Raw genomic sequence first — 19,665 nt, 5'->3', positions numbered from 1 at the left:
CACCTGTATCAAATACAAAGTTAAAACCATACTTTGGAATATTCTCATTGATGATAGATAAATCTGTAGATAAAAGCCATACTTTGGAATATTATAAATTTCCATGGAAAAAAGTAGAGATTCAAGCCCGCTCACAGTAAGTTTTCAATGCCATGAAGACAACCAAACATTTTTTTGTTTTTGTGTTAGTTTAGTCTTTTTTGGGCTAAAAAGTCACATTGTGTAGATTTAAAGACTGCCCACCTCATCTTTAGACCATGTGATTGTTAAAGCAGACCCATTCTGCAAAATCTACTTTCAGAGCTTTTAACCATGTTGTAGTCGTTTCCCCTTCTCATTTACCCAAAGTTGTATTTGGAGTGATTCGTGGATGTTTGAGCAATCACTAACGTTAAAACGGCGTTATGAAAATAAGTGATTAAACTCGTTTTCAAAACCAACGGCATACGCCCACTGCTCTGTACTTTGTTCAATAATTTTATTTTAGTAAGCGGTGATGCGCATAGAACTCGGCAGCATTGCGTAGTCAAAAAATTACCCTTCTTCCTAGCGTGATGTGCAATTGTCCATAGCAGGTGCTGACGGCTGCACAGCTCTTTGTGATGACGTTTACTGTGATGTCAGCACCGCAGTCTTCTAACGCAGAAGTCAGCTGACTTGTTTCTTTTATTAAGTGGTTTTAGATGAATATTGTGATTTAAATGTGCAAATTATAACAATGATCCACAGGTGTCACAGGTAGCTTTATAGCAGACACAAGTACAGTGGGTCTTCTTTAATAGAACTGGGGGTGACTGAAAAGCTCACACTGCTTTATGGATAGTTTCATGACTTGATTTTGGTGATGGTGGAAAACAAACAGTAGAAAATTAGTTATAAAGTTTCAGCCACAGACTCATGAAACATGGAAAGCATCAAAGCTTCCCTGTAGAAACATGCCAGGAGTGTTTATGACCACATTTGTCAGTTCAAACCTGGGGAAGCGAGTGGACGGAGCAGCTTAGACACCATCAAACAGGTTCACAGTACTCACCTTTGACCTCATAGTGCGCTCCGAGCGTTTGGCAGCGGCAGCTGCCATCTTCAGAATGTCTGGGTTGCTTTTGGACTTCATGATGTCTGAAAGCAGAACATCATGATGAGTCTGAGCTGATCCAGGATACAGAAGGACAAACTTTATGGTTGGAACTACTAGGAGAAGAAAAGGTTGTTAAAGACGGGGTATTTTACTTCTATGGGGTATTAACTGCTCACATAACATATTTAGATCACCATGTTGCCTTTTATTGTTCAGCTATATTTGACAAAAACAACGTATGAACATGTTTTATAAGTTTCACTTGCCTTTTTGACGCTCCGAGTCTCCCCTCTCTGCCCCTTAAGGGTGATATCATATTACAATCGGTGTGCGTTTCGCTAATGAAACTACTGCACATCACATCAGGTTTGTCAAGTCGTTGTGTACAGTTTTGTATCATGCTTTTGTATCTTTATGGAAAATGTGGGAACATGGATGGTGTAAGCTTGTCGGTTGAGCACTACAGGGTCGTACTGCTAACTGCATAATCTAGCGATCTCTTGGGCCCTGCTCGAACTCTTTTTACAAACATGCATGGATGAAATCTAAAACCTCTTCAGGCATGTTTTTGATGAGGATCCCCCCTTTAAAAAGAAATCATGAGAAAAAAATGAATTCTTACAGCAAGACTCAGATTTTCTTCTTTTCCCTTGTTTTTACAGTTTAACTTCTGTTTGATCACATGAAAGGGAATGTACCCATGTATTTGAGCAACATTTGTCTTGCCCCAGTAGTTATATTGTATAATGTTAAAATAAGTCTGCTGTGTGCTGCCTGCATCTAATTATATGGCATTTTACTGTCTGAATGAGGAAGTGCACCGTTAGCATGCTAGATGTATTTACCGGTAGTTAAGTTATGAAAAGTGGTTGTAGAGACTAGAACGTCATCAAATGGAAGCTCAGGATGCGTCTTTAAAGCAATCAAATGTGATATAAAATGTTTATTATTTTCAAACCACCAAGGCCTTATTTGTTCAAGTAATAACAATGTTACCATGGGTTTATCAAGTGTCTATCAAAATAACTAAAGCAATTTGCAGTGCATTATTCATTCCCTGTAGCAACAACTTTCCTGCCAATCTGCACCACCACTAATCACTTCAAACACACCTCATTCATACAGCACAAAGTAGGTGACGTGTCTTTCCCAAGGAAACAACGACCGTACGCACCGTCTTAATACATGTGCTCTCCAAAGTAACTAAATGTACTTTTGTCTCCATGGGGTCTTATGTCTTAAACCTGCCAATTTACAGCCAACCCTGTAGTATCCATGGTTGTTTCAGTCCCATCCCAAACGGCAATTCTCCTAGATGCAATCACGACATTTTCCCAACATGTTTTGTTGTTACTTTCTATGCACCACCAGGAACAGGAAACCAGGACTAGATAACCAGGAATAGATAAACCAGTACTCTACCATAACTATAACACTCCAAAGTTATCATGTACCGTATCCTCCGCGGTCCACCTCCTCCAGCTCCGCCTCCCCCAGTGCCTCATGGGCCAGCTGTAACTGTTCCCGGAGACGCCCAAGGTCTCGCTCAGCTTTGGCCTTCACGATGCTCAGCTCTGTGTAGATGTCCTTGTATTTGTCCGTAGCATACTTCTTGTCCTATACACACAAAACAAGACAGTGACTGAGAGGGGAGCAAGCTAAAAGAAGAGAGGGGGAGTGGACAGAAGGACCACGTACTCGCTGCGCTGCCTGGAGCTCGTCTTTCAGAGAGTTGATCTCCTGTTTGAGGTACTGCACTTCAGACTCCTTCACCCTCAGCATCACCTTAACAGGGAGGAAAAAGAGTCATTATCAGTTCATTTAAGCTGTAGAAAGTGTGTAGAAGCAAATATTAAACTGTATATTGTTTTGTAGCAAGAAAATAGAGGGAACTAGCTACATCTTTGTTTCAAAGAGACTGTTAAACTCTTGTTTGCGTTTTGATTTTAAGATAGGGTATGTAGCTGTAACCTTGCACAGCAAGAAGGATTCTCGTGATATTTGTAACATCACAAACTCACGAGAGTCCATCTTGTTCCACTGTTGTGACAGTTGGACCAATCAGATTCAAATAAACAACATGAACTCCATGTTTTCCAATTGCTTTCAGAGAGAGCCGGTTCAAGATTGATAAATGTGTAGCACTCACTTCATAGTACACATATCAATCAGGCATGAGACAGGTTAATGTAGCTGGTGCTACGCCTGTCACAAGAATTACTATATCGAGGAACAATATATTTTGTGGATCAATATGTATCGTGAGTACTTTTTCTTTGCAAAATACGGGAGATTTTTGTTTGTAATACGATAATATTTGAGTTGTAGAGGGTTGAATAAGTTACTTCTAAGGCTAATTATTGCTTCATTTGGTTATTTGTTGCAGCTCATGCCTTTTAATGATACTGTCCATTTAAAAATGTTTTTATTCAGATTATCTTGCTTTATATTAATTGTATTAGTGGCATAAAATTGTTCTCTATGGCAACATAACGTGCTTCAAAATTTGTTATCGGGACAGGCCTGGCCGGCACTATTGATGGTTTAAAAAAAGTATTACAATCATAAGTGAACCGGTGTCATTCTCAGTATATGAACAGGCCATGCCTCATGTCAAAGCTCAGAACCTCCAGAATTCAGTCACTGAGCTGCAAAATGAGACAATAAAAATTCTGTTGCGTTTTCCCTGCACCTCATGTGCAAAAAGCTTTACACACAAATCAGAAGGAACACGTGCATAAATGTAATTGCTGCATTTAAGCAAATTTGCACAGTAGGACTTTAGTGTCAGTAGTACAGTCTCACCTCTAGCTCGTAGAGTTCTTTGCCCTGTATTGTGGTGCCCTCCCCAGAGCCCTCCTCGGACACCATGGAGCGCATCCTGGTGATCTCTGCTGCCAAACGGTTGTTCAGCTCCTGCACACACATACGCACAAATGTGGGCATTTATGTTTTTTGAGGACATTAAATTGACTATCATTTGTTACTGTTATAATTTGCACATTTTAAAATCGCAATATTCATATAAAATGACTTAATGAAAGCAACAGGTCTGCTGACTCTGTGTTGGAAAATTGACATCATGATGCCATTAGCACCTCCCATGGATGGCTGCAGATCACACAAGCTAATTTTTTTTCATTTGTACCAAAATGACTGCAACGCAACCAAATCCTGCACGTATCAAGTGGTGAAACTGGGAGTCTTGAAAATAAGTGATTAAAGATTACTCAACATGCACAAATCACTGTAAATTCAACTTCAAGGGAGTAGATAAGAACGGCAACAACTATAACATGTTTAGATGTTTTTTTTGGTTTTTTGGTTTTTTTTCATGGGCTTGCATGTCCACAAACCTGACTCTCATACGTATGCTAGCAGGTGCAAGGTGCAGCCTGTTACCTGGTTATGTGCATTGAGCTCCTGGTTCTCCCGTTGGCACTGCCTCAGAGCCTGCCTCTCAGCCTCCAGGGCCTGGGCCAGGTGAGCATTCTCCAGACACTTCTGAGAGTACTGCTCCGACAGCACCTCGATCTCCCTCTGGAACGACCCCAGCTCCTCTCTGCAACACACATCGCACTATGAGTTCACTCTTGAAAGGTCCTATGTGCATTATGCAGGCATTTAACTACTGGAATAATGTGGACAAATTAAGAACTAAAATAATGCATCGGTCTTTTTTAGCGCTTCTCCAGATGCCCAAACTTAATGCACAATTTCTTGCATTATTCATTTACCCAACACTGCTACTGTAGCCACAGCTGGAGCCAAAGGACACAACAATCTTACTGTGGCACCTGGTATTCCCAGCAGTCTCACATTCAAGTGATTAGAAAGCTCTTATGACTAAAACTGTTGGTAATGAGTCCAAGAGTGCCCTCTATGAGATGATGTGTCCTCACTAAGTACATCACAGAAAATGGAATTATGATATTGCTTTTTTGCAGGTTTTAAAACATGTACGAGTGCATATTGCAGCTATAACCTTATGTAAGGAGCCAACAAGCCTAAAGTGTTGAAATCCCCGGGCTCCAGATGATATTAGATTAAATGAACATGTGCAGCTGGGGGCTCAAACAGCAGGTGAGGCGTGTGGACATGTCGGCGCAGGTCTGTGAGGCTGGTTACGCGTGTGGGACAGGAATGCCAAATGACATGTTTTTGGAGAGCATCACTCACATGTGTTATCATCTGGGCTGCTCCACAACAGGCTTTTCAATTCAGACAGTACCTTTGTACATAACTATGTACCTACAGTTGAAACCAGAAGTTTACATACACTATATAAAAAGACACATATGCTTCTGCTTCCCCCCCCCCCCCCCCCCCCCCCCCACCCCCTCACTGTCTGACTAAACTTTTCCTGTTTTAGGTCAATTAGGATTACCAAAATTATTTGTATTTTCTAAATTCCAGAATAATGAGAGAAGGATTTTTTTAAACAATATTTCATTACTTTCTTCAAAGTCAGAAGTTTACATACATTTTATTAGAATTTGGTACCTTTGCCTTTAAACTTTATAACTTGGGCCAGATGTTTTTGATATCCTTCCACAAGCTTCTTACAATAGTTGGCAGGAATTTTGGCAGAACTGGCGTAACTGAGGAAAGTTTGTAACCTGCCTTGCTTGCACATGCCTTTTCAGGTCTGCACATATATTTTCAATAAGAATGAGATCAGGGCTTTGTGATGACCACTCCAAAACATCGACTTTGTTATCCTTAAGCAACTTTGTAACCAGTTTAGGAGTATGCCTCAGGTCATTGTCTATGTGAAAGACACATGTGCAACCAAGCTATGACTTCCTTACGGATGTCTTGAAATGTTGTTGTTATTATTATTATATCCCCGCATAATATTCTTTTCTCATGGTGCCATCTATTTTGAGAATTGCACCAGTCCCTCCTGCAGCAAAACAACCCCACAGCATGATGCTGCCACCCCTGTTTGGATGGTGTTCTCAGGCTTGCAAGCTTTGTCCTTTTTCATCCAAATGTAACAATGCTCATTATGTCCAAACTGTAAAATTTTAGCAAATAAAAATAATTCCGGTAATCCTAGCTGACCTAAAACAGGAAAAGTTTAGTCTGATTCCAAATCAGACAAAAGCATGTGTCTTTTTATATAGTGTATGTAAACTTCAGGTTTCAACTGTATATTTATTATCATTTTAAATGTAGAGGGCTAAATGTGGTATAAGAGAACACAAAAAAGTCACAAAAAACTTGACAGATAGAAGATCCCAGATATTCTTGCATTCAAACAGAAAGCAAGAAGAGCTTAGTCCTAAAGCAACAACCAATTTATGACGGTTCCATAATCTGCATATCCCAAGACTACTTCCCATCTGAGTGGTGCATACGTACTCGTGTTGCCTGCGGACCTCTTCCATGTCTGCGTTCTCAGCATTATTGTTGGCTTTCCGAGCCTTGTCCAGCTCCTTCTCCAGCTCAGTCCGGTGGGCGTTCTTCATCGCTTCAATAGCTGCAGAGCACAGTAAAAACTATTATTAAAAGAACATAGCATGGTCAGATACATTTAGTTGTGTCAGTCTTCTCTATGCTCGCGGTTTATAGATTGGCTCAGATGAAGTATCAAAAGGTACCTTTGCCAATACCACTGTAATAATACATATTCCTACTGTTAACCTACATTAGAAATAGTCCTGCCTCGACTTACTATTCATTAAATTATAGATGTAATTTTTATTTTTTGGAGGGTCAATATCCTGGGTACTTTTTCTTTGCACTAATGTGGATCATAGATTGTACATAGAAGTGCACTGAGGGAGTGTGACGTCACCCATAGCTTTCAGCTCCAGCCAAACAAAGCCAATTGAAAGCAAGCAGTTAAAAAGCAGTGACAAATTTGGAGCGGAGTTTCATGTTTGCAAATCTGGGTATGCAAACAAATAGCCAAACAGCAGTGAAGTGGCTGAAGGCGCGGGGGCACGGGGGGGGACTGAGAGCAGCAGTTTGTTTTGTCATTTTTATGTACTACAATAAGATTTTAGCTGTAGAGGGTTGAATAACTAATGTCTGTTACTCATAGAAACTAACGTACTAGGATTCATTCCGCTATTTATTTATTGCAGTTCATGTTTAACAATATTTTGCATATCAGTTATCAGTCATGTTATTTAGCATGTGATCAAAACCCAAATCAATGTTATGTTTTGGTGGTGTGTTAGCTTTACCCGCTATAGTAGCCGCCGTCTCCTCTGCCAGCAGCCTCTCCTTCTCCTCCTGCAGGTTCTCTAGCTCCCTCTGGTGTTTCTTCTGCAGCTCATCGATCACCTTCTGATGGGACTCCTCCATGGCAGCAAACCCCCGCTCACACGTGGCCTAGGAGGGCAGCAAGGGACACTGTCAAGACTGGCATTCACACAAACGCAAAGCTACATTTACAGCAAGCTAGAGTCGGTTAGCCACGAGCAAGTCCAGCCTGTGTGAGTAGAAGAGGGTTAAAGAGGGACGGACACGCAGGAGGACAGGACAGACAGTAACGGGCAGAGGAAAGAGTTGGCTCAGAAGTATCACTGACCCAAGCAAAAGGGTCCCTAAACTAACTCCAATTTATGCCATTTTAAGCTAAATGCTAGCTACAATTGTGTGCCAATCACTATCGAAATTCTTGGATAAAATGTACTATTTAACAATGTGCCAATACTACTGTTGTATTTGAGAAAAAATAACGACAATTCATATAGTCACATGGGTAACTTTGTACTGCTTCTAGGGGGGCAACCGAGTCATCTAAAGGTCAATACTTCACTGTAATTGGTTGAGTCCAACTGTCACTCATGTACAGAAACTGAAACATGTTGGTGGAGAAAAGTAGACAGCATGTGTCTGTACTTGTGCTTAGAGCTGCATTCAACAGAAAGCCCCAGTTGGCAATTCGCCCAAGCCGGGATCACATTGCAATTCCATACTATGGCGTCCTATATCCCATCTACAGCCACATAATATATTAAAATAAAATAAAAGATGGCAATTAGAGTTAGACCAATTATTAAATCGCAAAAGCTGAAATTATTTAAATAGATTTTGTTCTATAGAAGAGACTTTTTTTTTTTTTAACAGAAAAATCTTCATCAGTACATCAGGTCCTATTATATAACTTTCTGGAAGCGACACACCATCTGCTTGATTCCATGGAAATAGAAAGTTAAAGCCATACTTGGGAACATTTTCCATGGAGACAGGCGAGTTTTTTTGTTTTTTTTGCCATACAGTGGAACAACATTTCCATGGAAAGTAAGAGTCAGGTTTGTGGAGATTCAAGCCTCCTCACAGTAAAGACACATTCTTATAATGATTCAGTGCAATTAACAAAATCAAAATGAAAAAAAAAACAAAAAAAAAAAACTTTTACTTTTTATTTTATTTTATTTTTTTTATAGTTTTCCCTCAAATGATAGCGCTCCTAGAGTTCTTTACATTGTGCACTCTGAAATTTTGCAAGTTTCAGAAAGTAGGATTATTTTCTAATTGCAATGGGATTTTTTTTCCAAAATCGTGCAGCCCTGCATCACTGGTAACACCATGGAGAGAGGGCCAAGAGTCATAATGGAACAAGCGTAGCCTTAGCAGCAGAGAGGCTGGTGCTGCTTCCGTGGCCTATTCATTGGTCTTAATCTGGGTGTAAAGCTGAGGCCAGCCCTAGCCCTCTCTGTAACAGTGGAACCAAGTGGAGGAGGAAGTGTTTTTACAGGGATCAGGGCCTGGGAGCGCAGTATGGCCCCACTCAGCTAATGTAAACTTCCTGCTCTGACATCACAGCTCTGTAACTGCTGTGGGAATGTAATTTTTTTCAGACAAGAGTTTCCAATGAAGCATGTTATTGATGGGTTTCAAATGACATCATGGCCTTCTACAGGCCAATATTGTTTAATACAGATGGGGGGCAGCTAAAATTTATATTGGCAAAATGCAGATCTTTGTTGTAATGCAGTGAGTTCATCTCTAGTCAGTAAGAGAAATTATCACATTCAGCACTTGTGCATTTAACTTTTGGATATTTCAAGGCAAAATACAATTTTCAATATGAAAAATCTAGCTTTTGCCACCCATCTAGGAGTATGAAATCATCATACTCACGTGACATCACAATATTCTAGGACACCTAGTTTAACTTTGAGCTGAGGGGAGTCAGGTCAGAAATCTATAGTGGAATTTGTTGCCCTGGTTCATGGATAATAGTTCCGTAATTACTGGCACAAAGCTCATTGTCTTCTCTAGGCTCAACATTTGTGGATAATAATTTCTTTCAAAAACAGTGAATCACCCATAGAGTTACTCAGGCCCCTGTCCTCCATCTGAGATTATCAATCAAATTCAAGAATGTGAACGCAACTTGGCAACAGCATATGAACTATTCCCATTTACCATTTAATATGTGCATTCAGATATAACGACGATGATATATAAAATGAAGTCCACACTTCACAAAATATGCATTTACTATACAAGCATGGGCTATCAATGTATGCTTCTTTAATTTAGATAGTAAAAATCATTTCCAGCAGGTATAATAGCAAGTAATTGGCCAGGATCTTCAGATAACACATTGAGTGTGTAGTGGTGGTAGTATAATTAATACCTTACCCCAATCCAAAAAATTTGAGCATTTGAAATTAATTTTCAAATGCCTTTGATCACAATTCTATAACCATCAGAAAAGTTTTGAAATTAAAGGTGTTGAATAACTCACTAATTCAGTGGTAAATCTTTAAAATAATACATTACTTAATTATAAACTGCTAGAAATCTGGATTAGACATGGGATCACACTGAACTAGCACAAGAGGAACACATTTTACTTGAAAACGAGAAGTTTGTTCCAGCATAACTTCATCAGGTTGAATACATCTTATACACCTGATGCTAAAATGGGTTCCTCTTCAAACACTACAGCGATGAGAGTGGTTAACCTGAGGGAGTTAGTTTATCATGCAACACGGAAGGATCTAGCGACAGGAGTGTGAGCCGGGTTAGGGGGCACACGGGGGATGGGGGGAGGGGATGGGGATTTGGGTATGCCACAAAGGAACACAAGGCATCACAGACGAGGAACGGCAAGGACAAGTAGCGCTTCCACCTTGAGGTTCTCCAGCTCCTGCTCGTATTTCCGCTGCAGCGTACTGGGGTCGTCCTGCTCCTCGCGCTGCCTCTTCTCCTCGCTCATAGCTGACACTTGGCGGACCAGCTCTTGGATGTGCTCTTTTAGCGTTTGGGGAGAAAAAGCTATATTGTCAACCAGATTTGCTTGATTGGCTAAATTCCAAAGCTCCTCGGTCTCCTGATTAAACTTCTCAGTGAGGTGTTTCCGTTCGGCTTCGTGCTTCTTCTGGAGGTTCTCCATGCAGTTAGTCAGGGAGTCAATCTCTTTGACATTTTCCTCAGAACGGAGGTGTAACGCCTCACTGACTTTTGCCAAGTCCTGCTGTAAGTTGTGATTTTCCTGTTCATAGGATTCTTTAAGCTCCCTCAGTTCCTTTTTGTGCTTTGCTAACATGTCCTGAAGTTCTATTGTCTTATCCACTGAATCTATAGCCTTGCCTTCAATTTGTATCTTTAGGTCTACCTCAGATATTTGACTTTGTAGGTCATCAACTTTCGATTGGAGATTACTTGCCAATTCTTTTAATGTTAGACAGTTTGTACACTCTAGATTACCTGCCAGCATCTCAGACTGCTTTCTGGCATGCTCAACATTCATCCTTATCATCACATATGCCCAGCTAGCCTCCTTAAAAGCATTATGCAGATAATCCGACAAGTGTTTCTGTCGCCCCTCTAAGGCTTTGCTATCTTGAGCCAAAGATATAAACCTCTCATCTTTTTGCTTTAAACCTGAGACCATTTCTACTGACAAATCCAACTTTTCTTGCAAAGCATTTCTCAACTCTTGAAGAATTAAACTGTATGTGTCAATGTCAAACCAACTATATATTGCTGCGAAATCTTCTGAGGCCTCATCACTTTTTGCATGGTGACATATCCTCCGTATTTTTAAATTCGCCTGTTCTTGTGCAATTATTTCTCCGACCAAACTTGTAAACTCGATGCGAGACCTATCTACACTTGGGTGTATTTGACTCATCTGGCTCCAGAATTCCCCTTCCACAGCTACTCTCCAGTCTGCTCGGCTAACCACCAACGGTCCATCTTGTGGTGCCTCAAATAAAGTGCTTCTCAGATCCAACAGCATTCTTTCTACGTTAACTTCTGCCTGATCTACCATGTCTAAAACTTGCCTAAGTGCCTCTGATTTCCTCTCAAACTCTTCTACCATTTGTTCTTCTTTATCAGCGACCTGCACATCTCTTGTCTGAACATACTCAGGCTTTTCTAATCTACTCTGTGTTTCTAACTTGCCTCGTAGCATCTGGATTTCCTCTTCCATCTGTGTTAGTCTCTCCTTTAAAACAGCCTCTGACTCCTGGTTTAGTCTTGTAAGTTCTTTGTTCCTATTCTCAAATTCTTTACACCTCTGTTCTGTAGACTCTAGCTGCGCTTCGGTCTCCTGCAGTTTGGTATGTGAAGTTTCTAGGAGCTCTTGGAGTTGGTCTTTTTCAGGTTGTAAGTCTTCGCCTTCCATGTCCGCGGTGAAGCCCAGACCTTTTAAGGTAGCCTCCTTCAGCTGGAGTTTCTTTTCAGTGTCTTTGAGGGTAGTCCCAAGCTCTTCCAGGGTAACAAGAGCTTCATGGAGTCTTAGAGACTTCTCATTGAGCTCCCTCTCATAGTACTCTCTGTCAATAGCGTTAGCCTGATTCTCCGCTAGCTCTGTCTTTAGCATCTTGAGCTCCTCCATGATGAGATGGTGCTGCTTGCCGCCTTGCTGGCAGATCAGTTCTGCTTTGAGGCGGTCGATTTCTCGGTCGGCTTCTGTCAGCTGGTTGACTATCTCCTGGCATCGCTGTTTCAAGGCTCCATTCTCACAGGTCAACAGTTCGACCTTTTGAGACAGCATTCCGATGGTCATATCACTTTTTTCAGAGTGGTTCTCGATCTTAACGCAAGGACTGAAAGGGTGTTTGAGGCCTTCAAAGCTTTGCCTCTGGACTTTGCCAACCGCTTCCTCCATGGTTAAAAGACGCGCTTCGTACTGTCGGATGCTTTCTCCTGCCTTGGCTAAATTCTTCCTGATAGTCTCGTTTGTGATTTCCTGTTGGCATTTCCAGCTTTCCAAAATCTTCTGGAGCTGTAGTCTGTCGGGTATGTCACGATTGCAGCTATGCGATTTGAGCAAGGAAGACAGCTCCTTGGTGGTGATAGTTTTGTCAGTTATCATGTCTTCCAGTTCCTGAATGGCCTCGGAGCTATCATGTAGCAAGAGACTAATTGATTTTAAAACAGGTTCAGGGGGAGGAGTGTCAGAAAAGTAAGTGTCCTTAATGGGCAGGTGAGAAAGCGTGAGGCCAAGCTGTGCCTGCATACTGCGCTTTTTCAGCTCTTGCAGCTTCAGGAGTTCTTTGGTCTCCTGGTACTTCCTGGTTAAGCTCTGTGCCTGAGAACTAACCAGCTCGCTCTTCTTCATCTGGGGCGTCACATCGGCCTCCAGACCCAAAGGGGGCTCCAGCTTGGAAAAGGGGACCAGACAGTTGGTTAACACACAGCAGGGGAGACACAAGCTTGCTAATTATTATCTGTTTAAACTAGCAATCATTTACAGCTACTTTCTAATAAAAAAGGTGACATTACTGTTAGCATTCACAATCTTAAATAAAAACTCTGAAAATAACAGTGATTACATAGTGGTAAAACAAAGTTGGAATGGGGAGAGCAGTATTTTGTAAAATGGTATCAGTCGGATAATCCATCAGACGACAGCCATAGCACTTCTAGTTTGGAGAAGCGCAAAAGTGATTTTCATATTTATTTGTATTATTTATTTATTTTCTATATATTTCAATAGTTTGTGATTGCATTAACCAACATGGTACTTTGGTACAAATGCATTAACAAATAAATATGTACCGTATTGAGACTTGGGATGCCCTTTGCCCAGCACTTAGCCCAAAATACACACAAATAAACCTGCTTTCTGATTACTTGTATAATCCAGTATACGCATTTCTTATTTGAACTGCAATTAAAAACACTGCTCTCTCCTGTTAATGGTGTGGTGTGAAAGCAAAGAGTTAAATGGCCAGTTGTTAGTGGATCAAACAGCATGCGCATTAGATGGTTATACATTGGAGTAAGTCATGTAATATTAGTTGCAGCTGCATGAGTTCTTTAGGATGGAAGGAAAACACATTCTACAAACACTTATTATATCTCCTTCACGTCTTCAACCTGACCATCCCCTGAGCTGTGACGGTCAAGACAATATAATCTACCATTTCATTTTATGCAAGTTTAGGTCATACATAAACCAACATAAAAAGTATTACATATAAAATGACACTGCACTACACAAGAAAGGCATTTTGTCAAAAGGTTGCCAAAGTATGTTAAGAAGGTATGATGGACTGAACAGAAGTTAAAAGATGAGAGTATGATATTCATGCACTTCATTATAAGTCAAGCGAAGAAACTTCATACATGTTTAGAAGCAAATGTGGTGTAAGAGATACATGTGGGATGGGCACCGAAATATCTAATCAGCTATATCTGCATATTTCTTACTATCAGATAAACATGAAATAGTTCAGGCATAAAATTACTGCATTATAAATAGGGACACATTCTCATCTCAAACAAGGGGAATAATACTCTTTATAATTATAACAAATAAAGATTTGATGGAAATGCTAAGGCTAGCATGAGTTCAGATTTATGATCAGAAAGATTAACCAGTTAAAGACAATTTAGTATGAGGATTTTATTATTTGAAACATGCACTGAACTCATGCAAAGACTCCACAGAGTCAGCTGGTTTTTGGGTCAGTTTGTTTACGTTTTCTTACATGAAATATGACATGCAGCAGATGTTATGAGATGGACAGAGTATGGCAGAGGTTTGATATGGTACAGTACAGTGGGTGTACTCACAGGAGAGATGTAGCCTGGGCGGATGTCCTGCTCCCTCTCCAGAGCACTCCTCAGCTGCTGCTCCAGCTGCTCCTTGTGCCTGTTGGACTCCAGGAGCTGCTGATGACAGCTCTCCAGCTGAGCCTTGAGCTCCTCCATCTGACCAAACCAAACACCAGCTTTTATTTGGACATGTTCCATGTCGACTGATGGGCATAAACAGCTAGTTCCACTCTATCATTATGCTATTTGAATAGGCTGATAACAATATAATAAACCCTTAAAATCTGTGTATGGAATCATATCACTGCAAAGCAGAAGATTTCCCATAGCATCCTTAAAGCCTGTCTATAAACTTACCCCTTGCTTGTAGGTGTCCAGCAAATGCTCCAGCTCCGAGGCCTGCCGGTGCTGCTGTGCTGGGGCTAGGGGCACCCTCCTCTCCTCCCTGATGGGTGTCTTCTCCACCTGTCTCCAGTGTTGTTCGATCACCTCTTCCACTCTCTGCTGCCTCTCCAAAGAGCCAGACCCTCCATTGTCCCCTGTGCTCCCTGGCTCAGTCCTCACTTCCTCTGCGGAGTCCACTACAGAGCTGGTCATGGACTCATACCTCTTGCGTCTCTCTTCTCTGCGGCGGCTCTTCTCCAGCTCTCCCAGGTCAGCCTGTAGACTCTCGGCTTCCTGAGCCCTCTGCTGAGCTAGAGCCTGGGCGATGGGTCTAAACTCTGCCCAGTCAAACGTCTTGGACCTGCCCTCTCGTCTCCGCTCCCTGGCCCTGCTTTTGGCCACAGATGGGGAGTCTACAGAGGATGTCTCAGAGGAAGGGGAGTCCTGGGTCACATCTGGTCGCACCAAACCTTCCAGAGGAGAGAACGAGCTGTGGTCCTCAGTAGAGCTGGAACATACAACTACAGTCAAGATATATTGTATAAGCAGCTCTTGAGAAAAAAAATCAATCAAAATTATCATTGAATGCAAATAAAACTAAGTATATGATTTTCTAAAAAAAACATTTGAGCGAGATGGTTATAATGGTTTACTGTTACTGACAGTGTCACCACCTATAAATATCTTGGATTTTGGCTTGACAGAAACGTATCCTTTAAAATGCATATCTCGGAATTATGTAACAGTTTAAAATCTAAATGATCATTTTATTATAGAAAACAAATTTTGTATCCCATTTAAATACAGAAACTAAATTGTTCAAACAACCTTTTTCTGTACTGAATAAACGGGATATGATGTACTACAGCCTCTACTTTGAAACCTTTAGATCCACTCTTTCACTCAGCCCTTCATTTCATAACAGGTGATGAATTTAAAATCCATCACTGAACAGTCTATGAAAAAGTAGCTCGGCCACTGCCATCTGTCAGAAGAGAACAACATTGGATAAAATGTTTTTTATAAGTTGAACTTTGACAAAAGAACTTTTAATACAAGATGCCATGATTGTCTACTTCTAAAAACTGTCTGCGCTAGAAATGAAATGGGGGGAAAAAAAGGCTTTTGGTTATTTTGCTTCCCAAAAATTGAATACATTTTAAGGACATGCAAGACTGAATACATTGATGCCACTTATGCACTTTAATAATCTGGTGACAAACATTTATAAACACATCTGCATCTGTTTTAAATGGACCTATGCAGTTATTCATTTTGTTTGTATTGTCCGTATTTTAACAGGGAGCTCATCAAAAAGTCTCTTACTCTCATTGAGTGCTCCCTGTATAAATAAAGGTAAATGAAAAATCTAATAAAAATAAACTGAATGTGTACTATCTGCATCTAATTAGCGTTTTTCCCCAGTAATGAGGAAGTACATGTTAGCATGCTAGTTGTTGTTAGCTTTACCATTATGTCAAAGTTCTAGGACGCTTAGAATGCATAATGTAAGTGAGGAACTTTGGACTGCTGCAAATAAACTACTTCTGTTTATGTGTTAAAGGCCATAAAAATCAGGTATAGCGCCTTTAAAGATAGATTAGTTAAGTAAAGGTATACTTAATGATCCTTTGCATTTAACCCATAATGGAACCAACCTTGCAACATCCGGGGCAGTGGAGGGTCTGACGTTCTTCATGACCGCCTGGATCCAGTTCCTACGAATACCTGCCGTCATGGCCGACAGAGTGTGCACCCCTTCCTGCGTCTAAACAGGAAAGGATTGGCAATGTCAGTTTTATAAGACGAAATAATGGAATAATTTGAGATACTCTACAATCTTACATGAATTTGAAAACCGTAATTGCGTTGAGCCTGATATTCTGTAACGTTGTAGCAAGTGGATAGATCAATCTCCCCATCTAGGTCAGAAGCCTGGTGACAACAACAAAAGCCTGAAGTCAGACTGAGAGATATGATACAGGCAAAAAGTGAGAAGGTCCACTCACCTCCTCAGCGATGGAGTCCTTGTAGTAGCGCAGGCTGTGGTCCGTCAGCACAAACCAGTACTTTTTCCACTGCAGAGCACATGGTAAGAGTAAACCACAGGATACACAGGCCTTTCACTGTTCTTCAATCAAGACTATGGTAAAGTATATATTTGCAATGCCATAGACACAGGACAGAAGCACAATTCATGTACAAAAATGTACAAAGAACAATGCTGAAATCTTTCTTTATCATCATTTATGTGAAAGGGGCAGATCTGGTCTGTAGACAAAAAAAAAAAAAAGACTACTAAGAAAGTCAAACTGAAAATGTACCTGGCCTTGTTCATCCAGTTTCACCATCCAGCCCTTCTTGAAGTTCAGCAGGTCAGGCTGCAATAAACAGTTATATCAATGTTAGAAATGCAGGTTTCAATTGTTCATTCTATCTTTGTTTTCATACTGCCATGCAGCACAGAATGCTGTTAGCTGTTCTCTTCTTTATCACGTTAGCTTGGGCAGAGGGTCTGACCACTTCTGAGTACAGTGAAAAAGCCAACATGCCCACTCTGAAGAGAGTTGGCCTGACCTCTGTAGAATGAGGAGAATAATAATGGAGTAATGGATCACAGGGTCAAGACAACTCCTCCACACTGTGGTGACCATGGTGCATCTCAACGCTTCTGCCTCCTCAAGCCTTACCTCCTCCTTCCACCACAGAAGAGGAGGTCATGCATATGGCCTCCCTTTAGAGTGGTCAGGGCTGAAAGGAAGAGCTGAGGCTTTGGCAGGTCAGCCTGAAGAGCAGAGATGTACCGCTTGTGTCCTGTAGGTGCTCAGACTCACATCACTCAGTGCCTGACTGTGACTTCACAATAAACAGTGCATTCAAAACAAACAATCACAACACGAGTTAACCTGCACAGTAGAGGGAGAGGGGCACAACTATTGTCCCCTGCAGCATGGAGGGCTGGTGTACTACATTCACACCAAGAAACACAGTCGCTTCATCCTGTATCCAATGATATAACATTTGTGTTCCGTCAGATCATAATGCTGTAGTTTTCATGTATTTTTAAAAAAGGCTTTAGCTCAGGACTTTTTTCATTTTACTGTGTGACCAAGTTAAAGACTCAAATGAAGTAAAATCTAATTCCTCATTACATAATTGTACATGAGGTAAGTGGAAAGCCACAGAGACCTCTGTTCACCTTTAATTATCTTAAGTGTGTTACCAAACCACATCCAGCCTTAACAACACGGCTGACCTGAGATCAGACCCAGGATCAGACCAAAACAGCACAGACTTTGGCACACTGCACTACACAGGGCACACTCAGCCACTCCACCAGATTCTTTGATAGACTTATGAAGGAGTAGACGTGTAACTCCACTACAACTGATCCTTAAGTACAGGAAGGTCTGAACAGTTCATTTCTAAGACTGTAATGGAAAATGTGAAGAAAATCCTAAATCCTAAGGTTGTTGTAGCCGATTTGCCCAAAGTGTCTTCATTTTCTGCCTGTTTGCTGTACACGGGTGTTCTGATGATAGTCAGAAGAAGAGCAGTGTCTTACAGTCATGACAGACTCTGTAGTCCTTCTGTCCAGGGACTTGGCTCTCCTCAGTGGAGGCAGAGTGGAGGGGAAGTCCGGGTCCTGCCCTTGCTCCTGGAGTTGACAAAGAACAAATTTCATTCACACACCACCATGATTTATAGCAATACAATATTCTTTTTGAAAATATACATGTGGCAAAATTTCATGTCCAAAAGCATTTATAAACATTCTGAAATGGGTGTGAGATTCATACATAAAAGTGAAACATGTAACATTTCTGGTGGAGGGTATGTATTCCCATGGAGATTTTACCAACCCCACTTATAGTAATGCAAGCTTTAAATTGAGATGGGTAGACATAGATTTTTTTTTTTTTTTTAAGCCGTTATCAATATTTGCCGATATCGCTATTAACCCTTTAAGGACTGAGCACACTATGGGCCAGTATAGGTCACCTAGACTTTTATATTTTTGTTAGCCATAAAAATTATATTAAAGGAAGTATCAGAATTTACTGCATTTTTTCACACATCTACTTCTATTTTACACATCCATCCATATGTTTTCTTTTACGCAACGAATAAATGACTGGGAAAATCCCCGCAGCACCCGCGCTCTCATTCGTCACCTTCGCGGAGCAACAGAGGCAGATTACCGTAACTGACGGAAAAATATTTAAATAGCCCCGTGCCTCCGCTTTGAGACGCCGTTTGAATTTACTTGAGAGCACGACTGGTTGCGGACGCTATTCGACGCTATAGGGTTAAGCTTTTACATTTCATAGCCAACAAATGTATCTTAGGTTGAATTCAAGATCATAAATTATCATTTAAATTTTTTTCTGGAATATAAAGTAATTTATTACATCTCTGTGTAAACATGCAGCCATATAACACTTCCATTTCCTCATGAGTCTGTTCAAAAAGACAAATCTGATGCACTGAGGGCAAACTGGGACTGACACTGAAGAGAATGAGGCAGCAATATTGTTAACAGATCAGTATCAAATAATGGTATCACTGATAATGATATAAAGAATATCGTCCACCCCTAGTTTTAATATTTTATTATTTTTCAGCAATACAAATACCTGTAATTGAACAAAATGCAAAACAAAAAGTTCAATTCAATACTGTGGAACATTCCAGGTATCATGGAGACAAGCAGGTGGCAGACTCAACTGGAAAAGTTACATAGTGCACCTTTAAGAGACCTCTGAAGTGTTAATGTTCACTGTGAACTGAAAACTTATTGTGTTATTTAAAAAAAAACAATAAAACATTATTATTGCACAGTGTGGAGCAGCGGGTGGGAAAAGGAAGTTTGGAGCCTAAGGGGAATCCCACCACTGAAGGGAAACTGGATATGAACATGGCCCATGCAGATGACCCCTGACCTCATCGGGAACAAAAGCAGGATGGAGGGAATGCGGCAGGGGTGAAAGAGAGAGGGGGAAGAGCAGAGCGCTGTCAGTACCTCTCTATGGAAACGTCTGTGCTGGCTGCGGCCCTGTCTCTCCTCACTCCTTCCACACTCGTCCACCTCCATCTTCTCCTGGTTCTCCAGTTCCAGGGCCTCCAGCTTCTCGATCACACCGGAGCGACTACAACACCGAGGGACAAGTGTACTGTTATTTCACTTTTCATAAACATGCAATGATGCAAACACT

General features: G+C 41.0%; 1 protein-coding gene across 4 annotated transcripts in view; it reads right to left on the bottom strand.

Annotated features, from left to right (window-relative positions):
• The window catches only part of mprip (myosin phosphatase Rho interacting protein), a 52,399-nt gene that overhangs the window by 2,900 nt on the left and 29,834 nt on the right, over positions 1-19,665 (bottom strand). For 2 of the 4 annotated variants that reach the window (XM_033985410.2, XM_033985411.2), the window contains exons 8-23: positions 19,473-19,599; positions 18,015-18,107; positions 16,774-16,830; positions 16,459-16,527; positions 16,295-16,384; positions 16,108-16,217; positions 14,423-14,957; positions 14,084-14,221; positions 10,182-12,665; positions 7,276-7,423; positions 6,446-6,563; positions 4,481-4,640; positions 3,884-3,994; positions 2,777-2,863; positions 2,533-2,695; positions 1,034-1,119 (exon numbers count right to left, since the gene is read on the bottom strand). In XM_033985410.2, coding sequence (XP_033841301.1) covers positions 1,034-1,119; positions 2,533-2,695; positions 2,777-2,863; positions 3,884-3,994; positions 4,481-4,640; positions 6,446-6,563; positions 7,276-7,423; positions 10,182-12,665; positions 14,084-14,221; positions 14,423-14,957; positions 16,108-16,217; positions 16,295-16,384; positions 16,459-16,527; positions 16,774-16,830; positions 18,015-18,107; positions 19,473-19,599 — 4,576 coding nt within the window. The remainder of the gene's footprint in view (positions 1-1,033; positions 1,120-2,532; positions 2,696-2,776; positions 2,864-3,883; positions 3,995-4,480; positions 4,641-6,445; positions 6,564-7,275; positions 7,424-10,181; positions 12,666-14,083; positions 14,222-14,422; positions 14,958-16,107; positions 16,218-16,294; positions 16,385-16,458; positions 16,528-16,773; positions 16,831-18,014; positions 18,108-19,472; positions 19,600-19,665) is intronic. The other 2 variants (XM_033985412.2, XM_033985413.2) reach the window with 2 other exon arrangements.

The sequence above is a fragment of the Periophthalmus magnuspinnatus genome, chromosome 19 (assembly GCF_009829125.3).
Source record: "Periophthalmus magnuspinnatus isolate fPerMag1 chromosome 19, fPerMag1.2.pri, whole genome shotgun sequence".
In the NCBI taxonomy this organism is placed as follows: Eukaryota; Metazoa; Chordata; class Actinopteri; order Gobiiformes; family Gobiidae; genus Periophthalmus; species Periophthalmus magnuspinnatus.
This window is presented reverse-complemented; position numbering and strand designations above follow the sequence as displayed.